Consider the following 18,024-nt stretch of genomic DNA (forward strand, 5'->3'; position numbering starts at 1 on the left):
AAACGGAGGGTTTGGTATTCTGCGAGTAAAGACAAGCAAGTAAAATGAGACCGGAAATAAAATACCCGACGCGCTTTCAGAAACATGAAAAGGCAAATGGCATTTTATTTCAGGGTTTACTTGAAACAACAATAAAAGGCATTTTGTGACACCGATGCCCTAATTTACTCACTACTTCAAGAATTACCTCAGGGAAAACCCCAAAATTATAATCCAATGGGAGATGCGTTTATAGCAAATCTTCATCGCTAAGTAATAAAAAAAGTACAATCGAATTTATCCAAATCTGAAAGCAGATTACAATCTGCGTTATTTTCCTAACGTTTATATTTCTTGTTTCCTGGGTGTAATCCCTCGCGCCTATGCATGGCTAGTCTTGCAGACACCTGTCGGATCATTACCATAAATACTTATAATTCACCCTAGGGGTGAAATACCGCATAGCGCCGGCTCTCAGCGTCGAAATCAGCCAGTCTTTTATGAGTGTGAAGGTGTAAGCATGAAGGCTCGATGGCACGCGACTCAGACATGAAAAGAAGCCAAGATTGAGCACACAGGTTGAATAATGGGGGCAACAGCTACTAAAACGCGGTATTCCTCGGATGATAAACTCAACAGCGGAGACAATCTATGGTATGTAAATACATTGTAATTGTGAAGAAATCATAAAGCCTTTGTTTTCGCCCCACTAGCCATGCTTGACGCTTTGGATTATTATAACTTTTTCAACATTTAGAAGGACTGATAGGATATTTATTTTACACTCTAACTTCTTGTGCTATCTTCGATCTTCTGCTTGTTAAGTGTGCTTACTATATTTGTAATTTGAGCTTAGTTTGTGATTGTAACGATTGAAGCCGTCTCAAGGCCGACAAATTGCTTGTTTAGACTTCAATTTTAAATAGACTCACTATTTTTTCATGTTCTAAAAAACTGCAAAAATCTACTTGCGCTGGAAGGGCTACTGTAGAATTAGAAAAGTTCGTTTCAGTTCACCTTTTAGTAAAAATATATAAAACAATTTATGCGTTTTCGCACGTTTACCAAAAACCTGTTGCATTCACTGTTCTTAAATATATGACTTTTCGAAAAAAAAAATAATATACCAAACATTAGATTTGAAGGAATTCGGGTGTTTTTGGTTTTGAGACAGGAATAAGCAAATTTCAACTATGCCGATTTATGTGGGTTTTTCGCTTCCGGGGAGAATTCCCCTAAAAGCCACTGTTTAATTGTGTTTATAATGCATAGTCTTGTGTAGCGTTGGCGCGTTTTCGTAATAGTGTTATATGATCAAGCTGGAAGCGTTGACACGACTAAAGTAAAGTGTGTGCGAGGTTATTGTGTCGCAGATGTCAGCTAATTGGTAAGAACACTTGACATTTGCTTCGCCCGAGGGTTGTGGTGTTATTGAGACATGTCAGTTCAATTCCCAAGGGGGAGGGGCAGAGGATGTCTTTGTCGGTTCTAAATGCAACCTTCAAGTCATAATAATCAATAATCCATAAGTTTGATTTTCGTTAAATAATGATTTTACCTGCGTGGCTGGCGTGGGGGCATGACTAAATTTGCTTGCAGGCTTTGATTTGGTTTCCCATTTGAAATAATATAAGATAGCATACGTGTTCTTTCTAAAAATTGATTTCTGTAGCCTAAATCTAGCTCTTATTGTTAATAACTTCTGAAGCCTGTTTTTTTTTTTGCTTTGTTGTTAGGCAAGGCTGGATATGGCCTGCACACCCGGTCATGTGCACGGAGTTGCTACACAATTGCGTTACCTACACATGCCCGATGCGTTTTGCGTTGCCTTTTTCGAATTGCGTTTGGCGTTGCATTTTGTGTGACATCATGCGTTGCGTTTTGACGCTGACTACGTTACCTATTTCTCATAGCCTTTTTCCGTTGCGTTTTCGCGTTGCCTTTCCGCGTTGGCTTTTCGCGCTGCCTTTTACGCGCTGCCTTTTTCGCGTTGCCTTTTCCCGTTGCCTCTTCGCGCTGCCTTCCGCGCTGCCTTTTCGCGTTGCCTCTTCGCGTTGCCTTTTCGCGTTGCCTTTTCGCGCTGCCTATGGCGTTGCTTTATCGTTTGCTGATATTTGTTTATTTTGCCTATAATATTGCGTTAAGAAAATGAATAACCATCAGATGAACGACTTTGGCTACGATTTCCAATGTAATAATACCAGGCAAAAAGCCCTGAAATTTAAGAAATTTAAGAGCTAAGGAATATAATCAACTCGCTCGCAAGCCTTCGAAGCAATGCAATATTTGCATTAGAAGAAATCAACCAACTTGAAGACCAGTTCCAACTGACGCTCAATCTTAACAACGGTTCTATAAAGAGCTAAAAGTAAGCTTCTTTTTCCATTAACAGATTAAGGGGAGGCTATACCTCGATTTTGGTATAAATTCTACTTAAACATGAAAAAAAATATTATGTCCTTAAATAATGCAACTCAATCTATTATCTTGTTGTGTGCTTATTTTTTGTAATTCCCGCTTATTTTGGCAATAATCAAGCATTTTCTAAGAGCAGGGTGTCACGAAGGTGGTAACGAAATAAGGTGAGCTGAAAAACTTGATGGTCTGTGTTGGTCTGTGATAGGGTATCATTGGCCAATTATAGAAAATGTATTTGGATATGCCTCCCTGCAAACAAATTATTACCAAAATTGTAACGCATTTAGTGATAAAGACAGAACTTTATTTTCAAATATCTACTAGATGAACAAAATACCGGTTAAAGATTAAGGGATAAACTTTGTGAGCTTTAATTAAGTCTGTGCAGGGTATAAACTGATAAAAACGAGGATTATTGTTCGTGCTCCAGATGTCATTAGTAAATCCATTATTTTGTTTTAAAATGCAAATTTGTAGACTTAAAAGCAATGCGGTAAAAGGCGAAAAGGCAGCACAAAAAAGCAACGCGAAAAGGCAACGCATCTATATTCGTTACGACACTCCCCCAACCTACTTTTCGTTTTATGTTTTATGAGCCCGGGTCGCCTGTTGGTCAGAGAAACTAATAAAGAATTGATTAATTGGTGTCCAAAAGTTTCCGTATTCTAAAGGAGATTATTCGAGATATCGAGAGGTCGAATTACTGAGTGTTCACTTATAGGAAATTCTATTACAAATGACTCTAGTATCTAGGCCACTACAGGCCCGTACCCAGGATTTTTCTTGGGGGTGCGAAATCCGAAAAAGTGGACCTATTTTTTCTTGGGGAGGGGGGGGGGGGGAGGAGGGAGTGAATTTTCGCCTTTTTATGCCTTTGCAGTATATCCACGGAACGTTTGACGTCGAGTTTGGCTACAAATAAAGTCTGACTAATGATAACCAGAGTGATCTAGCTTATGCTTTATAGTTTATAGACTTTTGCCGTTGTGGGGGGGGGGGGGGGGTCCGCACCCCCTGCACCCCCCTGGGTACAAATTCTCACTCTGTGTCTGCTTCTACGCAGGTGTCCACTACAAACATGTGCTCAGCTAACGTGTAATCTCAGGATTCCTGTGGAAAGACCCGGACAAGGTGGCCTGGGTCTACCAGACGACATCTGGCTCCAAATCTTCTCATACTTCAGCGTGAAAGAGCGAGCCTCATTGGCCCGCGTCTGCCGGGAATGGAACATACTCTGCCGGGACTCGCGTTTCTGGGGAGCCGTCGACTTCCGGTCATGTCATGTGAGCGGAGAGATTACAGATAAAATCGTGGAATCGGTTGTGGCGTATTCGTGTAAGATTCGGATTATCGATTTCTCCAGCAAGCGCTGTCACGCCGTCACTGATACATCACTGACACATGTGGCAAACCATTGCCCAGGCCTCCAGCGGCTGAATCTCACCGGGAAAAGTCTCATCACCAATAGAGGACTGGGTGCGATAGCGCGGAGCTGCGGTGATTTGGAGCAGCTTTTTCTAAGTGGCTGTAGTCGTGTTAGCGACAGGGGGGTAAGAACACTAGCAAGCAAATGTCCAAAACTAGAAAAACTCTCCTTATCAAACTGCTTACGTTTGACGGACAAGTCTCTTAGTGCCATTTCCAGGAAATGTTCATCTCTTAAAACTCTTGACCTCTCTGGTTGTGTCAAGATAACAGATCGCGGAATAAAAGCCCTTTCCCGATACTCTGAACACCTTACGGATATAAATCTAAAAGACACCACAGGGATCTCAATCGAGGGGATCGAGCTCTTGGCGAGGGGAGCGCCGCAACTCACAAGAATTCAACTCGGGATCGTCCAAGACTCAGCGCAGACTGTAGCGGCGTTGAACATCATCGTCAAACATTGCAGCAACTTGCAGTATCTAAGCTTTCAACACTATAGAACCCAGTCCACCCAGGTTCTCGGTTCTAGGAAGTTCGTATCTAAAAAGCGCCTCGGAGCATTCGTCAGTGGTCTAAGCGCTTGCGGGTTTATGCTTTAGAATGTGCCTTAGAGAAGATCTCTCGGCTAAGCTCGTTCCCAGGGTCTTCTAGGTAATTTTTTCCCAGACGGGGTTGAGCGCTAGCTTGATACAGAGGCTTTTCGCATCCAGGCTTAAATACCTTACCATTTTACACTTTCTATTCGCGACGTCTAAATTTTGGGAGTTTTGTGATACCGGGATATTTCGCGACACTTTTCTTTCTCAATTTCTGTATTAACAACAGTCCTTTTATACTCGCGATTTTCCTGATTTGGGACAGAAAAATCGAGAAAAACAAGTGTGATTGCTATTGCTCTACTATTAAGTTTCTTAAGACCATCAAAAACATGGAGAATGTGTATCCATAAAACTTATTAGACGATTAATGTTTCACCGAAAATCTTTGTATTTTGTTTCGCAACATTGTATTTTCGCCCCACCTTATTCAAGAATTTTTGAAAATCGCAAAACTTTAAAGTCACGCGAAAATAAAAAGGTAATATGCTGAGCGCTAAGAGTTAATATGCACATCTTACGGCCCTTCGTTTTCATTCAATTATCTCACTTTCGGATTTTGACGATGCGATAACCTCTGAGACAATTTAATTTGTAGGTAATGCCATCGATTGTTAATGACTGAATTAGTAATAAGCATCAACAGAATTTAATTTCCTTGAAAGAAATTAGTTAAAAACCTACGAAGATTGTTTTTTGTTTTATTTTAAGGATGATATGTTATGGTGGTAAATTTCATATCCAAACCAATAAAGAGAAAATGATAATATTAACCTGTAAAATCGGATTTCTGGTATACTAATACTGGGGAGCCTGGTAGGGGCGGATACAGGAGGGGGGGGGGGGGGGCTGGATATCCATCGGATATTCATCCCCCTTTTTCAGTTAAAAAAATTGAGAAGTCACTTTGTTTGAAGTAAATAATGTCTGTTTATTTGTTTATTCAATTTCCACCAGTTATACTGGTGCGGAAGGTACAACAGAGCTATGCTCCAAATCAAGAACCCCCTCGAGTGCATTGTTAGTAAGCATTGCAAGCACTGTCACTGGGGATGGTCACTGCCAGAGGGTTTATTGCGTCTCAATAACACACTTGGCTGCTTAAACACTCACCAGTGCTTCCACCGGGACTGTGGGACTGGAGGTACTGCCCTTGAGCCTTGGTTGCTTGACTTTGCTGACATGACAAATCAAATTCAGCGGGAAGTATTGAAGTATTGTTGTGACCTACCAAGAGCCAATTGATTAGTTATAAGCCGTCTATCCGGCCATTATCCAACTTCTTATTTTGAAATCCTGGATATGACCCTGCCTGAGCTACAAGATAATGAAAACTACCTTGGGGGCGCCCCCCAAAAAATGTCACATATCCTTGACCCTTCCAGTCCTTAAAATTGTGTATGAGATTCGTGTTATCACTTAGTGTCTGTTATCCTTGAGGGTGCCCTTCAACCCGACCCAAACAATACGAATCAAACTTTCAGACCTCATAAGATTTCCTTTTCTATTTCATAAATATAGTTTTAGAAATTTGTGACAGCCCCCGGGGGGTGGGGGGGGGGGGGGGGGGGGGGGCGGGGTAAAAGTGATAGGGATGCTCGTGAGAAAATTTGAAAAATATCCCTAAAAATACCTGCACGACCAAAAATTGCTACCCTAAACAATACCCCAGGAGCCTTAAAAATACAATTTCTAAGAGAAAAGCCTAATTTTTTGCTCGGAACCCCTTAAGGAATACCTGAGGTCCGATTTTGACCCCTAAAAATACGACGAGCATCCCTATCAAGTCGACATGGGAAAACCCCCCTGGGGTGACAGCTGGTCTCAAGTAACCTACGTGTAGCCGCTGACTATATTTTCGCGAGTCAGCGGCTACAGTTACAGGTTAGTCTCAAGTGATTTGGTTGTTCGATGGCGCCTGAGATGAGCGAGGCCGAAGGCAATGGGGTTCCTGTGGTATTCCAATGTTTGGTCACGTGACTTAGGTTGCTACCGCTGCAATCAAAACAGTTCACAGTTCAGCAAATGCGACGCCGAAGAAGTAAAAATCTCATGGCGAACGACTACTAAAAACACCGCTAATACAGGCAATGGAGAACGACAATCTCAGCGAGGCGGACTGTGGAGTGCAAATATCTATCACTAATGCGTCAGCCTCCGAAGATGAGCTGGAGTCCGATCGTCCTCGGGCTGATGAAAAAAGAACGATCGATCCTGATTCCGACGAGGAATTAGAACGCGAAATTGAAAAAGAATTAGACATAGACGAGAATGGGGATGATAATGTCGACCAAGAAACTGCAGCTCAGCAAAAAGAAGACGAAGAAATAGCAACATCGTTTAGTAATGGAGTCTCCTTAGAAGAGCAAGGTGGAACGGAAAATGGCGCCGAAAACAACATTGAGAGCTCGAACGCCAACGATGGCGAACAGGATGGTGGTGATAATAATAGTACGACTGATGAAAAACCTCCAGTTGAAATGATTGGAGACAGGGTTTTAATTGAACGAGATGGAAAATTTGAGTTGGTAGATGCGAGTGAGATTAAGGCAGAGTATTTTGAAATGCTTGGGATTAGTCCAGAGAAAAAAGACAAAGACAGTGACGATTCTAGTTCTAATTCCAACACAAATGTATCTTCAGATGAAAAATCACCTAAGGCGGATAGAAAAAGACCTAAAACGACTTCACTTGATGAACTAAAACGTAGAAGTAAAAAAACAAGAAGCCCTGAGCGAAGAACAATGAGCGCAAAGACGCGTTCGCAAAATGACGAATACTCTCATTTAAAATCACAATATGGTATGACTGAAGAACAGTTAAAAATCAAACGTAGAAGAGAGGAGGCGATTGCGAAACGAAAGAAAGAAGAGAAGGAAAGAGAGGAAGAAGAAAATCGAAGAAAAAGGGAAGAAGCAGAGAGTGCATTTCAGGTTTGTGTTAGTATACAAAATACTTATAATTAGTTTTCATAAGTACCGTACAATGTCTCTATTTCTAAAACCACCTCATATAGTATATGATATCCATAAAGACAATTGTTCTTTTCTAGATAAGTTTTATAAACCATTTGTAAAATACAAATTAAAAGTAGTTTTTCTAAACTATATGTATTAACCGTTATGAATGAATATTTGATGAATAGCAACAAATACAAGATATGATAATAAATATAGATCAAAGAAAAGATTACATACTGACCCTGATTTATATTTATTTAGCTAATAATAGATATGACAGTTAAAGCAATATATCAGCCAAAACTGAGTAACTCGCTAAAAAACCTGATTTTTTATATTAGTAATTAAAATGCTCTCTCTATTACCCTTTGTACAGGCATGGTTAAATGCTAAAATTGAGGAAGCAAAAGAACGCAAACGACAAGAAGCCTTGATGAAAGAAGACCCTAAACTGAGGGAAGAGCGGGCAAAAGAGGCTGAAAGTGCATACAATACTTGGCTTGAGACTAAAAAACAGCAGGATAAAGTGGCCAAGGAATACGAACGCAGTAGAAAGTCTGAGGAAGCATCCCAGTATGTCATACGCGATAGACAGCTTTGTGATGAAGCTTTTCGAAGGTATTTCTTTTACTATGGAAATCGTTAAGAGAATCTATATGAAAACAGTCAGGGCTTGGGAAAGCCCTTAAGAACACCATAATCTAGATAGGTATTGTGATAAATGAGAGTGACAATAGGTTTCACATGCCTCCCTAATAGTATTTTGCCAACCAGCACAACAGTTAGTTTACATAAAACTTAGTGCCATTCCCCTTGTGTTTTCTTGCTTATACTCAGACTGATCTGCCCCTACTGTCCCATAGATAGGGAATATCAAGGGATTCTGGGGGCATAGATACCACAATTATCCCCCAACATACTGGACTGTACAGTAACGCTCTCGAACATGTGCACATATGTTTGCGAAATTCGCGAACAGACCGGGACAAACTCATAACGCTTAACCGAAGGCTTTCTGATACTCACTTAAAATACATACAGGTGTTAGTTCTGCAAGTGATTCAAATAAATTGTTTGTGTAAATGTCAGCTCAAAGCTATGGTTATCGTTAAAATCAGTTTTGCGAACAGTGTACATAATGTTTGAGAGCGGTACTGTAAGGTCCCAGCCACCATGAAAACCCAGTTCCTATAAGGAAATGACCAGAAGGGGAATGGGTCCCCCCAACCCCACCGCCACAGTATTTGAAGGTATGTTACAGCCCTGCCAAACACAAACGGCTAGTGATGCATATGAAGTTTTCCTTAAATTCACATTTTATTGTCTTCTTTATTATTATTTTTTGTTTATAATTATCTTTGTTTATTCCAGATGGACAAGAAAGAAAAGTCTAGCAAAGAAAAGGGAAGAAGCTCTAAAGAAAAAGAAGAAGAAAAACAAACCTAAGCTGAAGAAAAAAGAGCCGCTACCACTTAACTCGAAGAACATAACGTAAGGTTGGCATGACAATCTAATGATTAATTACTAACAGCTGTATATAACTATAATGATAGCCATTCTTTTAATTTTGATGCTTTAAAGATCACTCAATTTCTAACTTGAAGCCTGTTCTTAGTATGTCCTAAATACAAAAAAGTGCTTTGAGTTCAGCAGTAGAACTATTTAACAATTATTTATCACACCTAATGGCTAGGTAGCATTAGTGAGGCTGGTAAAAGGTGTGCAAACGTTGCCAGTATTATCCAACCATTGCTGCAGCAGCCATGCTCTTTAACCACCATTTTCAAAACTACACAGTCACCAAGAAACCCTTAAAAAACAGTCAAATGGAAAACAATAATTATCAGGCGTACATCAAAAGCGACTTGGCGTCAACTTAGTAAGTGAAGTTTGTATTGTGTTCTGACAAAACTTACACAGTCACCAAGAATCACTTAAAAATAGAGTTGCATGCAATAAAGCATGGAGTATCGCTGGCGGTAGAATTGCAAGCAACAAAGCACAGAGTATTGCTGGTGGTAGTATCGCAAGCAACAAAGCACAGAGTATTGTTGGCATTAAAATTGCATGCAACAACGTATTGCTCATAATGAAATTGCATGCAACAAACACAGAGTGTTTACCATTGCATCTTACCATTCCTTGTCATGTAGGTATTACGAGTACTACGGCTACCGTAACCATGTGGTGCTGTGATGAAACAGAAGACAAACAGCAGCAAGATACAAAGGGAGAGATGCAAGTCTAACAACGGTCACAAACGTGTGGTCCGGACAGCAACGTTCATTTTGGAATGTTAATGGGCGTGTGCTGTTCTTAATTCATGTTGTATTGGTGACCAAGATAGCGCGTGGCAAACGATCAAGGAGAGACTAAGTCTAGAATGAAGTTTTCTACATGAATCTCAGGGGAGGATCTAGGGGTGGGCCGAGCGTGCCCCAGCTCCCTTAATTTCAGATCCGGCCTCCCTTCTTGAAACCCTTGCTGCTCCGCCCCCCACCCCTCCCCCCTGGATCTCCTAGATCCGCCCTTGAATCATAGGTTGTTTGAATCTTAGGTTGTTTACGGTGCTCCTGGGAACAAGCTTCTGTAATACATGTAAAGAGTCTCAGAGTTACACAATTAGTGTGGCCCAAAGGAAAAGACAAGAAACTAATGAAATAGCCACTTAAATCCCCTTATATCTAAGGAGATATGGACGCCATAACGTAGAGGTCGATGATTGCTTGTACCCGCTGTATAGAAAGCCTATGATCATATGGCGGTACCCCCATGTAGCGGCCACTTTCAAAAAACCTAAAATATTGGTCACTCAAACATTCCAATTTTTAAATACCTACTTAAAGCAGTCATGGCCACCATGTTTTTGCTGTATTTTTACCTCTATTAAGCGGCCAGAAAATCCTTTTATTGGGTCGGAGCACCCTTTGGTGTCAGTTTAATCAAGAAATGGGATATGAATGGATAATAAAACAGAAGGCTCCTAGTCAATTTGTAGCCAATACTATTCTAAAGCCAATAATGTAAGACATTATCTGACGTTAAACATAGCAGAGTATTTCAGGTTTACTTCTCTTGTGAACCTCTTTTAAGCGGTAACTTTCTCGGTCCAAAAGGTGGTCACTTCAGGGGCGTAGCCAGGCCCCCCCCCCCTTCTAGCAGCCAAAATAATGTATCAGACATCATCTAAAATACAGGAAAAAATGCCTTGAAATGGGAGGGATCAAATTTGGAGGAGATACTTACCGGGTTAACTATAGATGGTGCATTTGTTTGGGTAAGTGCCAGTGATCCAACACAAAAATACTTATGCAGCTCTGCTGATACCTCCCCCCTATTGTGAGTTTTATACACCTCGTCAAAGTCCAACACCGCTGCACCTAGTCAGCGGTATCTTAGCTTTCCAACAGTGCTTTGCGGTCCCCTCTGTTAATCCCACGTCATTGTGCTGTGATGCGAGCACAAGTTGATGGTTGCTTGACGTATTTTTCATAAAAAAATACAGCTATGAGCATATTGGGAGAGTGTCCTAGGACATCATGAAGTCTATTGAGCATAATTGAGTGCTGTGCTTATGGATATTTGCAAGCAAAGGTGGATTCATGGCGTTTTTTTTTTTTGTTTGGCTTTGCCCGGATGAGAAAAATAATTTTCTAGTGAATCACCACAGCTTTCCTAAATGCTGTCTTTTCTGAATTCTGGGTCTATATGACCTGGAATTGATTTCTTTGGCTTCGGGGTAAAAGGACCCTTCCCTCGTGAATTTTTTCCCTGGATCTTCCAGAATGCTTTGCAATCCGTAATGGCATCCAAGTGGCTTTACCTTCAAGGAGTAAACATTGTGTTTTGGGGACATGGAAATGAACGTGTAGGATCAGAATAAAGGTATCTATTTGTGTCTTGAGCTGTGTTTGCTGATCTCTCTCCCTTGTTGTATTTTGAGCATTTTTTTAGGAGAGGTGACTTATTCGATTTGAAATTTGTCTAAGAACCTGTGCTATTATTTGGCTTAAGAGTATTTGCTATCACCTTGGATGCATATCATCAAGACCATTTATCCCTTAGACTGATGCCCGAGTACATTAATCTTGTTGTGTTTATTTTGCATTTATGAATTTTTGGGTTGTGGGTACTTCTCAAAGGCGGTAAAAGCCGGTTAAGTGGTCAATGTTTTACACTAACTTTTGAATAAGATACCTTATTTCAATTTTCCTACGAGGGCATTTTTTAGAAAGAAGGCTTCCTTAATGCATATGCTTTTTTTTCGGATCCCGTGATCAAGGTGTGGTGATTACTGTATAAAAATGTATTAATTATTGATGAACGCTATTTAATTCCCATGAATTAAAAATGCTTGACTGTAAAACAATGGAGTCTAATATAAAAAAATGCAAGGACCGTCGTAAAATTGTTGTCATTTCCTTTCTTTCTTTCCCAAATTTTTCCACAAAACAAAATGTCTTTTCTCGCAAACATCCTACAAAGCGGCGATAGCCGTGCGAACATGATTAACTCTAATCTATGACGTCATTAATACATCGTCATGTGATCAGACTCTGAGGTCGATCTCCAATCAAATATCGATATCAAAGTCACTTGGTTTTGGCAATCATGTGATTATTCAGTGGCGAAGGAAACGGGGAGCTGTGTAGCGAAGGGTTTGCTGCCCGCTTAGCCTGCTTTTTGAAGAGCTATGGCACGAACAGGACCTGAAAAATAACAGTTTGGAATCATATTCTTTCTCTCGTTCCTGAGAACCGGCCATGAGAACGTTAGATGTCAATTACCACTTACGTAAGAGCAGTGGAAGGGCTTCTCGCTCATCTGCTATTGGCCCGTTCAGCGAGAGGAGCAAGCGCTGCTGTTCTATTGGTTCTCTATGCAGCAGCGACGCTGTGATTGGTTCGCTGCGAAGTCAAGACAGCGTGTGGTCATGGGTTGTGTGCTTTGCCGCGTTTTCTTCGTGTGCAATCACTCAAGGTCTCCATGGTAGCTTTGGGCTTATATACGTCGCGCTTCTAAAGAATTTTGGTCAAAGCAAAGCAGCCACAGGTTAAAATGATGTGACATTGTATTAAAATTATTAAAAAAAGTCGTATAATTCACTATATCGAAAAGATTTGAAATGAATCACCGAGGATATGCCATAACTAATCTCCTTTCGCTGACATTTCACTTGTTTCCCCCAAGTTATTTTAAGTTCTACCATTTTTGCTCTAAACAATGCAGCCTTTTTCAGGGTGAAACCATCTTTTATTTTATTTCATTAATCTCTTTTCATAGAGGTATTCTTAGTCATAAACAAATCTACATGTTTTTGGTCGGGAAAACGTTTGCCGCGCTTATTTGTTTTGCGCGCGCTAATCGCTGAACCAAAATCTTACGTTTTCGAAGTATTTTACCTAACTGCAGTGGGGCCTTTATATAACGACATAGCAAGTGACAGTTACTTCATGCATTGTTACAATTGGAAAATCGTATCCTCGAGATTACTTCCCATACTGTTGGTTTAGCTGTTGACGGAGTTGCCGGGAATCGAAACAGTTATCGTTATACAGGGTATCGTCATCATTTCGAGACTGAATAACATTCAGTCTCTGAATGACTGAATTTCGAGACAATACTTTATAGCCTTTGGTAATTCACAAGATAATTGTGTCATTTTTTCCCTAGCATGGGTAGGGTCAGGCGCTCTTGCCATTGCCTGTCTCCTCTCCCCTTTGGTTGGATTGCTTTGCACACGGTACGGCTGCCGGCTCGTCACCATATTTGGAGGACTGACATGCGCAGTGGGGCTGTTTCTAACTGCGCATGCCCCTAGCTTACCGATCATCTACCTGACATACAGCATGATTTTTGGTTTCGGAGCCAGCTGTTCTTACACGTCAGCGTTCATCGCTGTAACGGATTATTTCTCCAAGTGGAGGTCGCTGGCCACAGGGATCGCGTGCGCAGGCAGTAGTGTTGGGATATTAGTCATGACAAGAGCCATTCAGGTAAGAGACGGTTTAGTGTGATTTACAAGAAATCTGCACTAATGACTTTGGGGCCTTTGTGTGGTAATCACCGGTACTACGGGTGGCCCAGTGTGTTAACTCACCTCTGCTGAAAAACGGGTTCGATTCCCGGTCGAGACATGGATAGTTTGTTTCTGTTTCTCGGCCCTGAATTTGACTTGTTGAACGTATTGTGAGCTTACTAAAAGCTTGTATTACTCAGTTCCGAGATGGGACATTCTTAATACATTAGGATTGTTGGAGGAAGGGAGCAAATAAATAGACAAATAGACGGAAAGAAAAACGGATAGACGGGCAGACAGACAAAGAAGCGGGCAAGCAGGCAGGTGGGGGATGGAAGGAAAGGAATGGACGGAAAGGAAGGGGGATGGACGGAAAGGAAGTAAGGGAGGGAGGAAGCACAAAGACGAAGAGACAGTCTGACATGCTTAGAGACGGACAGAAAGATTGACGGAAAATTAGACAAAGCGAAAAAATACCCAATTCTTTTAGGATATCACTTATATAGTGCGTTTATTACAGAGTTTGCTCCAGCATCTTGGCTGGGAGTCTACGTTCATGGTCATGTCAGCGGTGTCATTATCTCTCTGTGTGTTCGGCTGTACATATGATCCGAGCATACGGTTGTGTGCAGGGTCCGCTGACCGCATCAGTGAGAATACGCGCCTTCAGCCAGAGCAGAAGAAATGTGCAAGCTCGCTAAGTCTTCTCGACTTTTCGGTGTGGAGAATTCCTGCGTTTGCGGTTTATGCTGTTTCAATGGCTGTTATCATGTTGGGGTATTTCGCACCGAGAGCTCATCTGGTAAGAAAACTTCTACATCATCCTGTCGTGGAAAAATTTCGATGGTTTTTAACGGGACAAGCGAAAAATATTTCGAATATTTCAATTGTGAAAGCAGAGTGTTTTTGATCATGTAACTGATAGTTTAGATCGGCCTGTTAGTGCAGATTCTAATAGATTCTTTTGTCAGTTTTCCGTCAGCCCGACACGGAAGAAAACTGGGGCGATTAAATGCCTCTGATAGTCTAAAATATCCTTAACCACCCTCGGGTGGAATGGACAACCCTGAAATACACCTAGGTCAGCCCAACCGCCCTAAAAAACATAACCCACTCTTCACTACCTAGACTGCCCTGAAATGCTCTGCAGCTCTAGACCGTCGAATAAATCGAGACTTCACTGAAACGATGTAGACCGGAACGCTAGAGATGTAACAGCCAGCTCATAACGCCTAACGTAACTGGGTGGATTATCTCATTGTTCTATTGTATTCCCGTTCTACTGTTTTTTCCCCTATTGTTTTGTCTGTGCTGCATCAATTTAATAAGATGAAATCTTTGGAGAGCTGCTACACAACCCAAGCAAGGCTTAAGGCCACGGCCTAGACCATATTGAAACGCCCAAGATTGCAGCATAGCTGCCAATAAGCTAAAACGCCCAAGACCGCCCTGAAATGACCCAAGATTTATCAAAGTACCATAGCCTACCTGAAACGCTATGAAACGCTCTAGACCCTCAAAGGCCCTAGAATGTTCCAGATGAAGCATAAAACTCTTAACTACTTTCGAACGGCCTAGAACGCCCCGAAACTTTCTAGACCAGTGAAAGCCCTAAAACACCCTTAAATGTTGCATAAAACCCTAAACTAACCCCGAACGACCTACAGCGCCCCAATACGCTCTAGACCACCTTTTTTCAAGCTTTACTGAGGGGAATATGAGGCTGTTGACGTTTGAGGTTGAAGGTTGATTAAATAAGAATCCCTGATCCCCTCCTCTGTTAGACACGTCGTCGATGCCATGGTGTGGTCCGTGTATTGACTAACTAAATGGATTGACCATTTAAAGTGCATTTCTGATGGAATCTAGTCTGAAGGCAGGCGTTGGATGGTGTTTCTTTCGCAAAAAATCAGCCTTCAGCGATCGTAGCCGCTATCGATTTGTGGTTTCTAATTGTTATTTTATTCGAATCCAAAATGGTGGCTGTGATTGCTTGAGGCTGGATTTCGCGATCAAAGCACCATCAAACGCCTGAATGCAATAAGGTTAGATTGAACGTGTTTTGATTGATTGGCAGGCTCGGTACTGTGAGGATCTGGGTATCACCGTGGAAGAGTCATCGTGGTTCTATTTCTTTATCGGACTCTCCTCGCTGTTTGGCCGTATCTTTTTTGGGCAGCTCTGTAACTTCCGTGTAATCAACGCCTTCTATGTCACGCAACTATCAGCAATCACAATAGGTAATTTAAGAATGTTTTTATTTTACTTCTTTGTCAAGGAAGACAGTCTTTGTCTGCCATCATTTTATGCCCCAAGTGGGAAGTTATTATATTTGATGCAACATTTTCGACTCAATTTTGAAAACGAATAGAATATATCAAACTTATTTTTAGAGATTTCTTCATATAATTTGTCTTTCAATATTAATTGAAAACAATAACAAAGATATGTTAGATCACGGCTCTTTACCTCAGGCACAAGTATTGTACCTCCTTATACTTTGCTTCAAGTATCACCCTTAGATGGACTCAACGCACTGGGCTAATTTCCAAACATAAACTTGTATTGCTCTTCAAACGTTCTGCCTTCTGGCCATAGCCTTTTCAGTGCTATTGGAATTTGGCTTATTTCAATCAATAACACTTCGTATGGCTTCCCAGGTGTGACGTCATTGCTGCTCCCTCTCGCGCGAAGTCGTGGGTCGTTCGTGGCTTATTCGGTGGTTATCGGCTTCTTTGACGGTGGCGTGAATACACCCATTGCGCTCCTGGTGTACGAGTGTGTGGGAAGACATCGAATGCCTGCCGGATGGGGCTTTTTATCATTCGCCACCGGTATCACTATCTGCGTTGGACCCCCTATAGCGGGTAAGTTCCAAAACCCCAGGACCCAGTAAACTATTATTTAATGATACGGCGTCCCAAGTGCGCAAATATATACACTAATTCAAAAAACATTGTCAGGCAGATGGCGAACGGCAAATGGCAGTTCTAAGACCAAAAGGAACCATGGATCTCAATATATTTCTTCCAAATGCAGAAACAAATATGTAAAAATCGCACGATAATCCATTAGTGGTCATTAATGCATAAGTATGGCATTGCTGGGGATTATCTATGACCCCATTTTCTTACAAATAATTCTAGTACCCATAAGCACCTTTCGGTCGTAGAACTGCTATCCGCCATTTGCCGTTTACACTGACAGCGTTGTTTGAATCAGGTGTATACCATTACGAAGTGATAAGCTGAGCGATAGAGGCAAGTCTCACCAAGATAGCTTGGGAGAACAGTCAGAGCTTTGAACGTTTCTTAAACGATTCCGCACACGGCCTTCAAACTTGTTACACTCCTTCTTGCATTGACTAAATTTCCTTCTGGGTGACACTGCTAAGCTTGCTGCACCAGAACTATATTTTCAAGGGGAAAGTGTTGCGTGAAAATAACATTAAAAAGGCGTAAGCATTTTATTCAATGGATTACATATTTTCATTACAGGTTTCATGGCGGATGCCTTTGGAAGTTACGAGCCCTCGTTATACACGGCCGGCGGTGTTGTCCTACTCGGCGCATTCCTTCTTTCCCTACGTCACTGCTCGACCATGACAAGCACGTCTCTTTCCTTTGAGGAGATCACGTCATTTAACATCTGCGAGGTCGAGAAGAGTCAAATTGCGCCAAACGAAGCGTTGAATGGAAGCTTCGTAGAGATCAAAATATGACAGATCACGTGACTTATTATGTAACCGTTAGTACTACTACGGCAGAGATCAGTGCGAACGAGAATGGCGTCATCCTCTTGTATAATCAGACAATGATGAACATCTCAAACTCTTACAACGCGACACAAAAAATCATATTAACTTAACAAATGCTGTTTTTGCCTGATCTTCTGCACCGTCTCACAGTTTTCAGCTAAGGTTTTGGTTATGGGATTTTCGTCTCCTTAAAAACCCTTCTACTAGTGTCTTTTGGCTAGAATCCAGCTTGCAGATAAAGATCTAAGAAGGGATTGTGGGGATTGCAAAAAATAAGCCTTTTTTTCTGCTGCACTCTAAAAAAGACCCTATCATGTTTCCCTTTAAACACAAAATCGACGCAAACTTTGAGAACCTCTTTGTAGTCTCACTGAGGAACGCTTTGTTCTATAAATTACTATATGTCTCTCAACCCTTATCGGCAAAATGAGCTCGTTGTTTCTCTTGTTGTTCCCCAGTCGCCTAAGCTCAAACTCAGAAAGAGGACTACCCGTAATTCTAGCGGCCATACCAAGACGGCAAAAGAATAAGATTTGTCACGCATGAAGGGGAGGTATCTCTTAGATGAAAATAAAAAAAGGAAAACGCCGCGTATAACAATCTCGTGTCTATGGGCCTTTGTTAAACCATTATAATTATTAGACAGTAAGAAGAAAATTCCAACTCTGATCTGGACCATTTCCAGAAAAAGAAAATTCTCAGATTCTCCAATGAAACGCTTTGCTTAACTGTATATAGTCAAGATATAATTTTTAAACAACTGTTTCTCGGGCATTTGACGGTTTAGTCGAACTAAGCTAAGCGGTGCTGATGTTTATCCTCATGCGGAAGTAGAATGCATTCGGAAACAAGTGACTACAGGTATAA

General features: G+C 41.3%; 3 protein-coding genes across 7 annotated transcripts; all 3 read left to right on the plus strand.

Annotated features, from left to right (window-relative positions):
* The first annotated feature begins 425 nt into the window (after positions 1–425).
* LOC5510417 (F-box/LRR-repeat protein 20) lies at positions 426–5,194 on the plus strand. Of its 2 annotated transcripts, XM_048722126.1 has the most exons (3): positions 438–633; positions 2,531–2,561; positions 3,461–5,194. In XM_048722126.1, exons 1-3 carry the CDS (start codon positions 603–605, stop codon positions 4,422–4,424), a joined length of 1,026 nt encoding a protein of 341 aa, XP_048578083.1. In that variant the 5' UTR covers positions 438–602; the 3' UTR covers positions 4,425–5,194. The 2 variants fall into 2 exon arrangements, with proteins under 2 accessions (XP_032235477.2, XP_048578083.1); XM_032379586.2 differs by lacking the exon at positions 2,531–2,561 and having other exon boundaries at positions 426–633.
* Positions 5,195–6,406: 1,212 nt separating this feature from the next.
* Positions 6,407–10,372, plus strand: LOC5510413 (vicilin-like seed storage protein At2g18540). 3 transcript variants are annotated; one of them, XM_032379561.2, is made up of 5 exons: positions 6,407–7,354; positions 7,758–7,999; positions 8,753–8,872; positions 9,179–9,260; positions 9,535–10,372. In XM_032379561.2, exons 1-4 carry the CDS (start codon positions 6,512–6,514, stop codon positions 9,219–9,221), a joined length of 1,248 nt encoding a protein of 415 aa, XP_032235452.2. In that variant the 5' UTR covers positions 6,407–6,511; the 3' UTR covers positions 9,222–9,260; positions 9,535–10,372. The 3 variants fall into 3 exon arrangements, with proteins under 3 accessions (XP_032235452.2, XP_032235454.1, XP_032235453.1); XM_032379563.2 differs by lacking the exon at positions 9,179–9,260 and having other exon boundaries at positions 6,408–7,354; positions 8,753–8,877; XM_032379562.2 differs by lacking the exon at positions 9,179–9,260 and having other exon boundaries at positions 6,408–7,354.
* A 616-nt stretch (positions 10,373–10,988) lies between these two features.
* LOC5510421 (monocarboxylate transporter 10) lies at positions 10,989–17,751 on the plus strand. 2 transcript variants are annotated; one of them, XM_001630849.3, is made up of 6 exons: positions 10,989–12,433; positions 13,055–13,377; positions 13,921–14,202; positions 15,478–15,640; positions 16,061–16,267; positions 16,898–17,751. In XM_001630849.3, exons 1-6 carry the CDS (start codon positions 12,145–12,147, stop codon positions 17,119–17,121), a joined length of 1,488 nt encoding a protein of 495 aa, XP_001630899.2. In that variant the 5' UTR covers positions 10,989–12,144; the 3' UTR covers positions 17,122–17,751. The 2 variants fall into 2 exon arrangements, with proteins under 2 accessions (XP_001630899.2, XP_048577817.1); XM_048721860.1 differs by lacking the exon at positions 13,921–14,202.
* Positions 17,752–18,024: the final 273 nt, after the last annotated feature.

This window comes from Nematostella vectensis, chromosome 14 (assembly GCF_932526225.1).
Source record: "Nematostella vectensis chromosome 14, jaNemVect1.1, whole genome shotgun sequence".
NCBI lineage: Eukaryota > Metazoa > Cnidaria > Anthozoa > Actiniaria > Edwardsiidae > Nematostella > Nematostella vectensis.

Bases quoted from the DNA above. Each gene is read 5' to 3' on its own strand.
- LOC5510417 (XM_032379586.2), top strand. From the start codon at position 566: ATGGGGGCAACAGCTACTAAAACGCGGTATTCCTCGGATGATAAACTC. The intron at 634-3,460 runs GTATGTAAATAC...GCTTCTACGCAG, and splicing joins AACAGCGGAGACAATCTATG to GTGTCCACTACAAACATGTG.
- LOC5510421 (XM_001630849.3), top strand. From the start codon at position 12,145: ATGAGAACGTTAGATGTCAATTACCACTTACGTAAGAGCAGTGGAAGG. The intron at 13,378-13,920 runs GTAAGAGACGGT...CGTTTATTACAG, and splicing joins TCATGACAAGAGCCATTCAG to AGTTTGCTCCAGCATCTTGG. The intron at 14,203-15,477 runs GTAAGAAAACTT...ATTGATTGGCAG, and splicing joins TCGCACCGAGAGCTCATCTG to GCTCGGTACTGTGAGGATCT.
- LOC5510413 (XM_032379561.2), top strand. From the start codon at position 6,512: ATGGAGAACGACAATCTCAGCGAGGCGGACTGTGGAGTGCAAATATCT. The intron at 7,355-7,757 runs GTTTGTGTTAGT...CCCTTTGTACAG, and splicing joins AAGCAGAGAGTGCATTTCAG to GCATGGTTAAATGCTAAAAT. The intron at 8,873-9,178 runs GTAAGGTTGGCA...AAAACTACACAG, and splicing joins CTTAACTCGAAGAACATAAC to TCACCAAGAAACCCTTAAAA.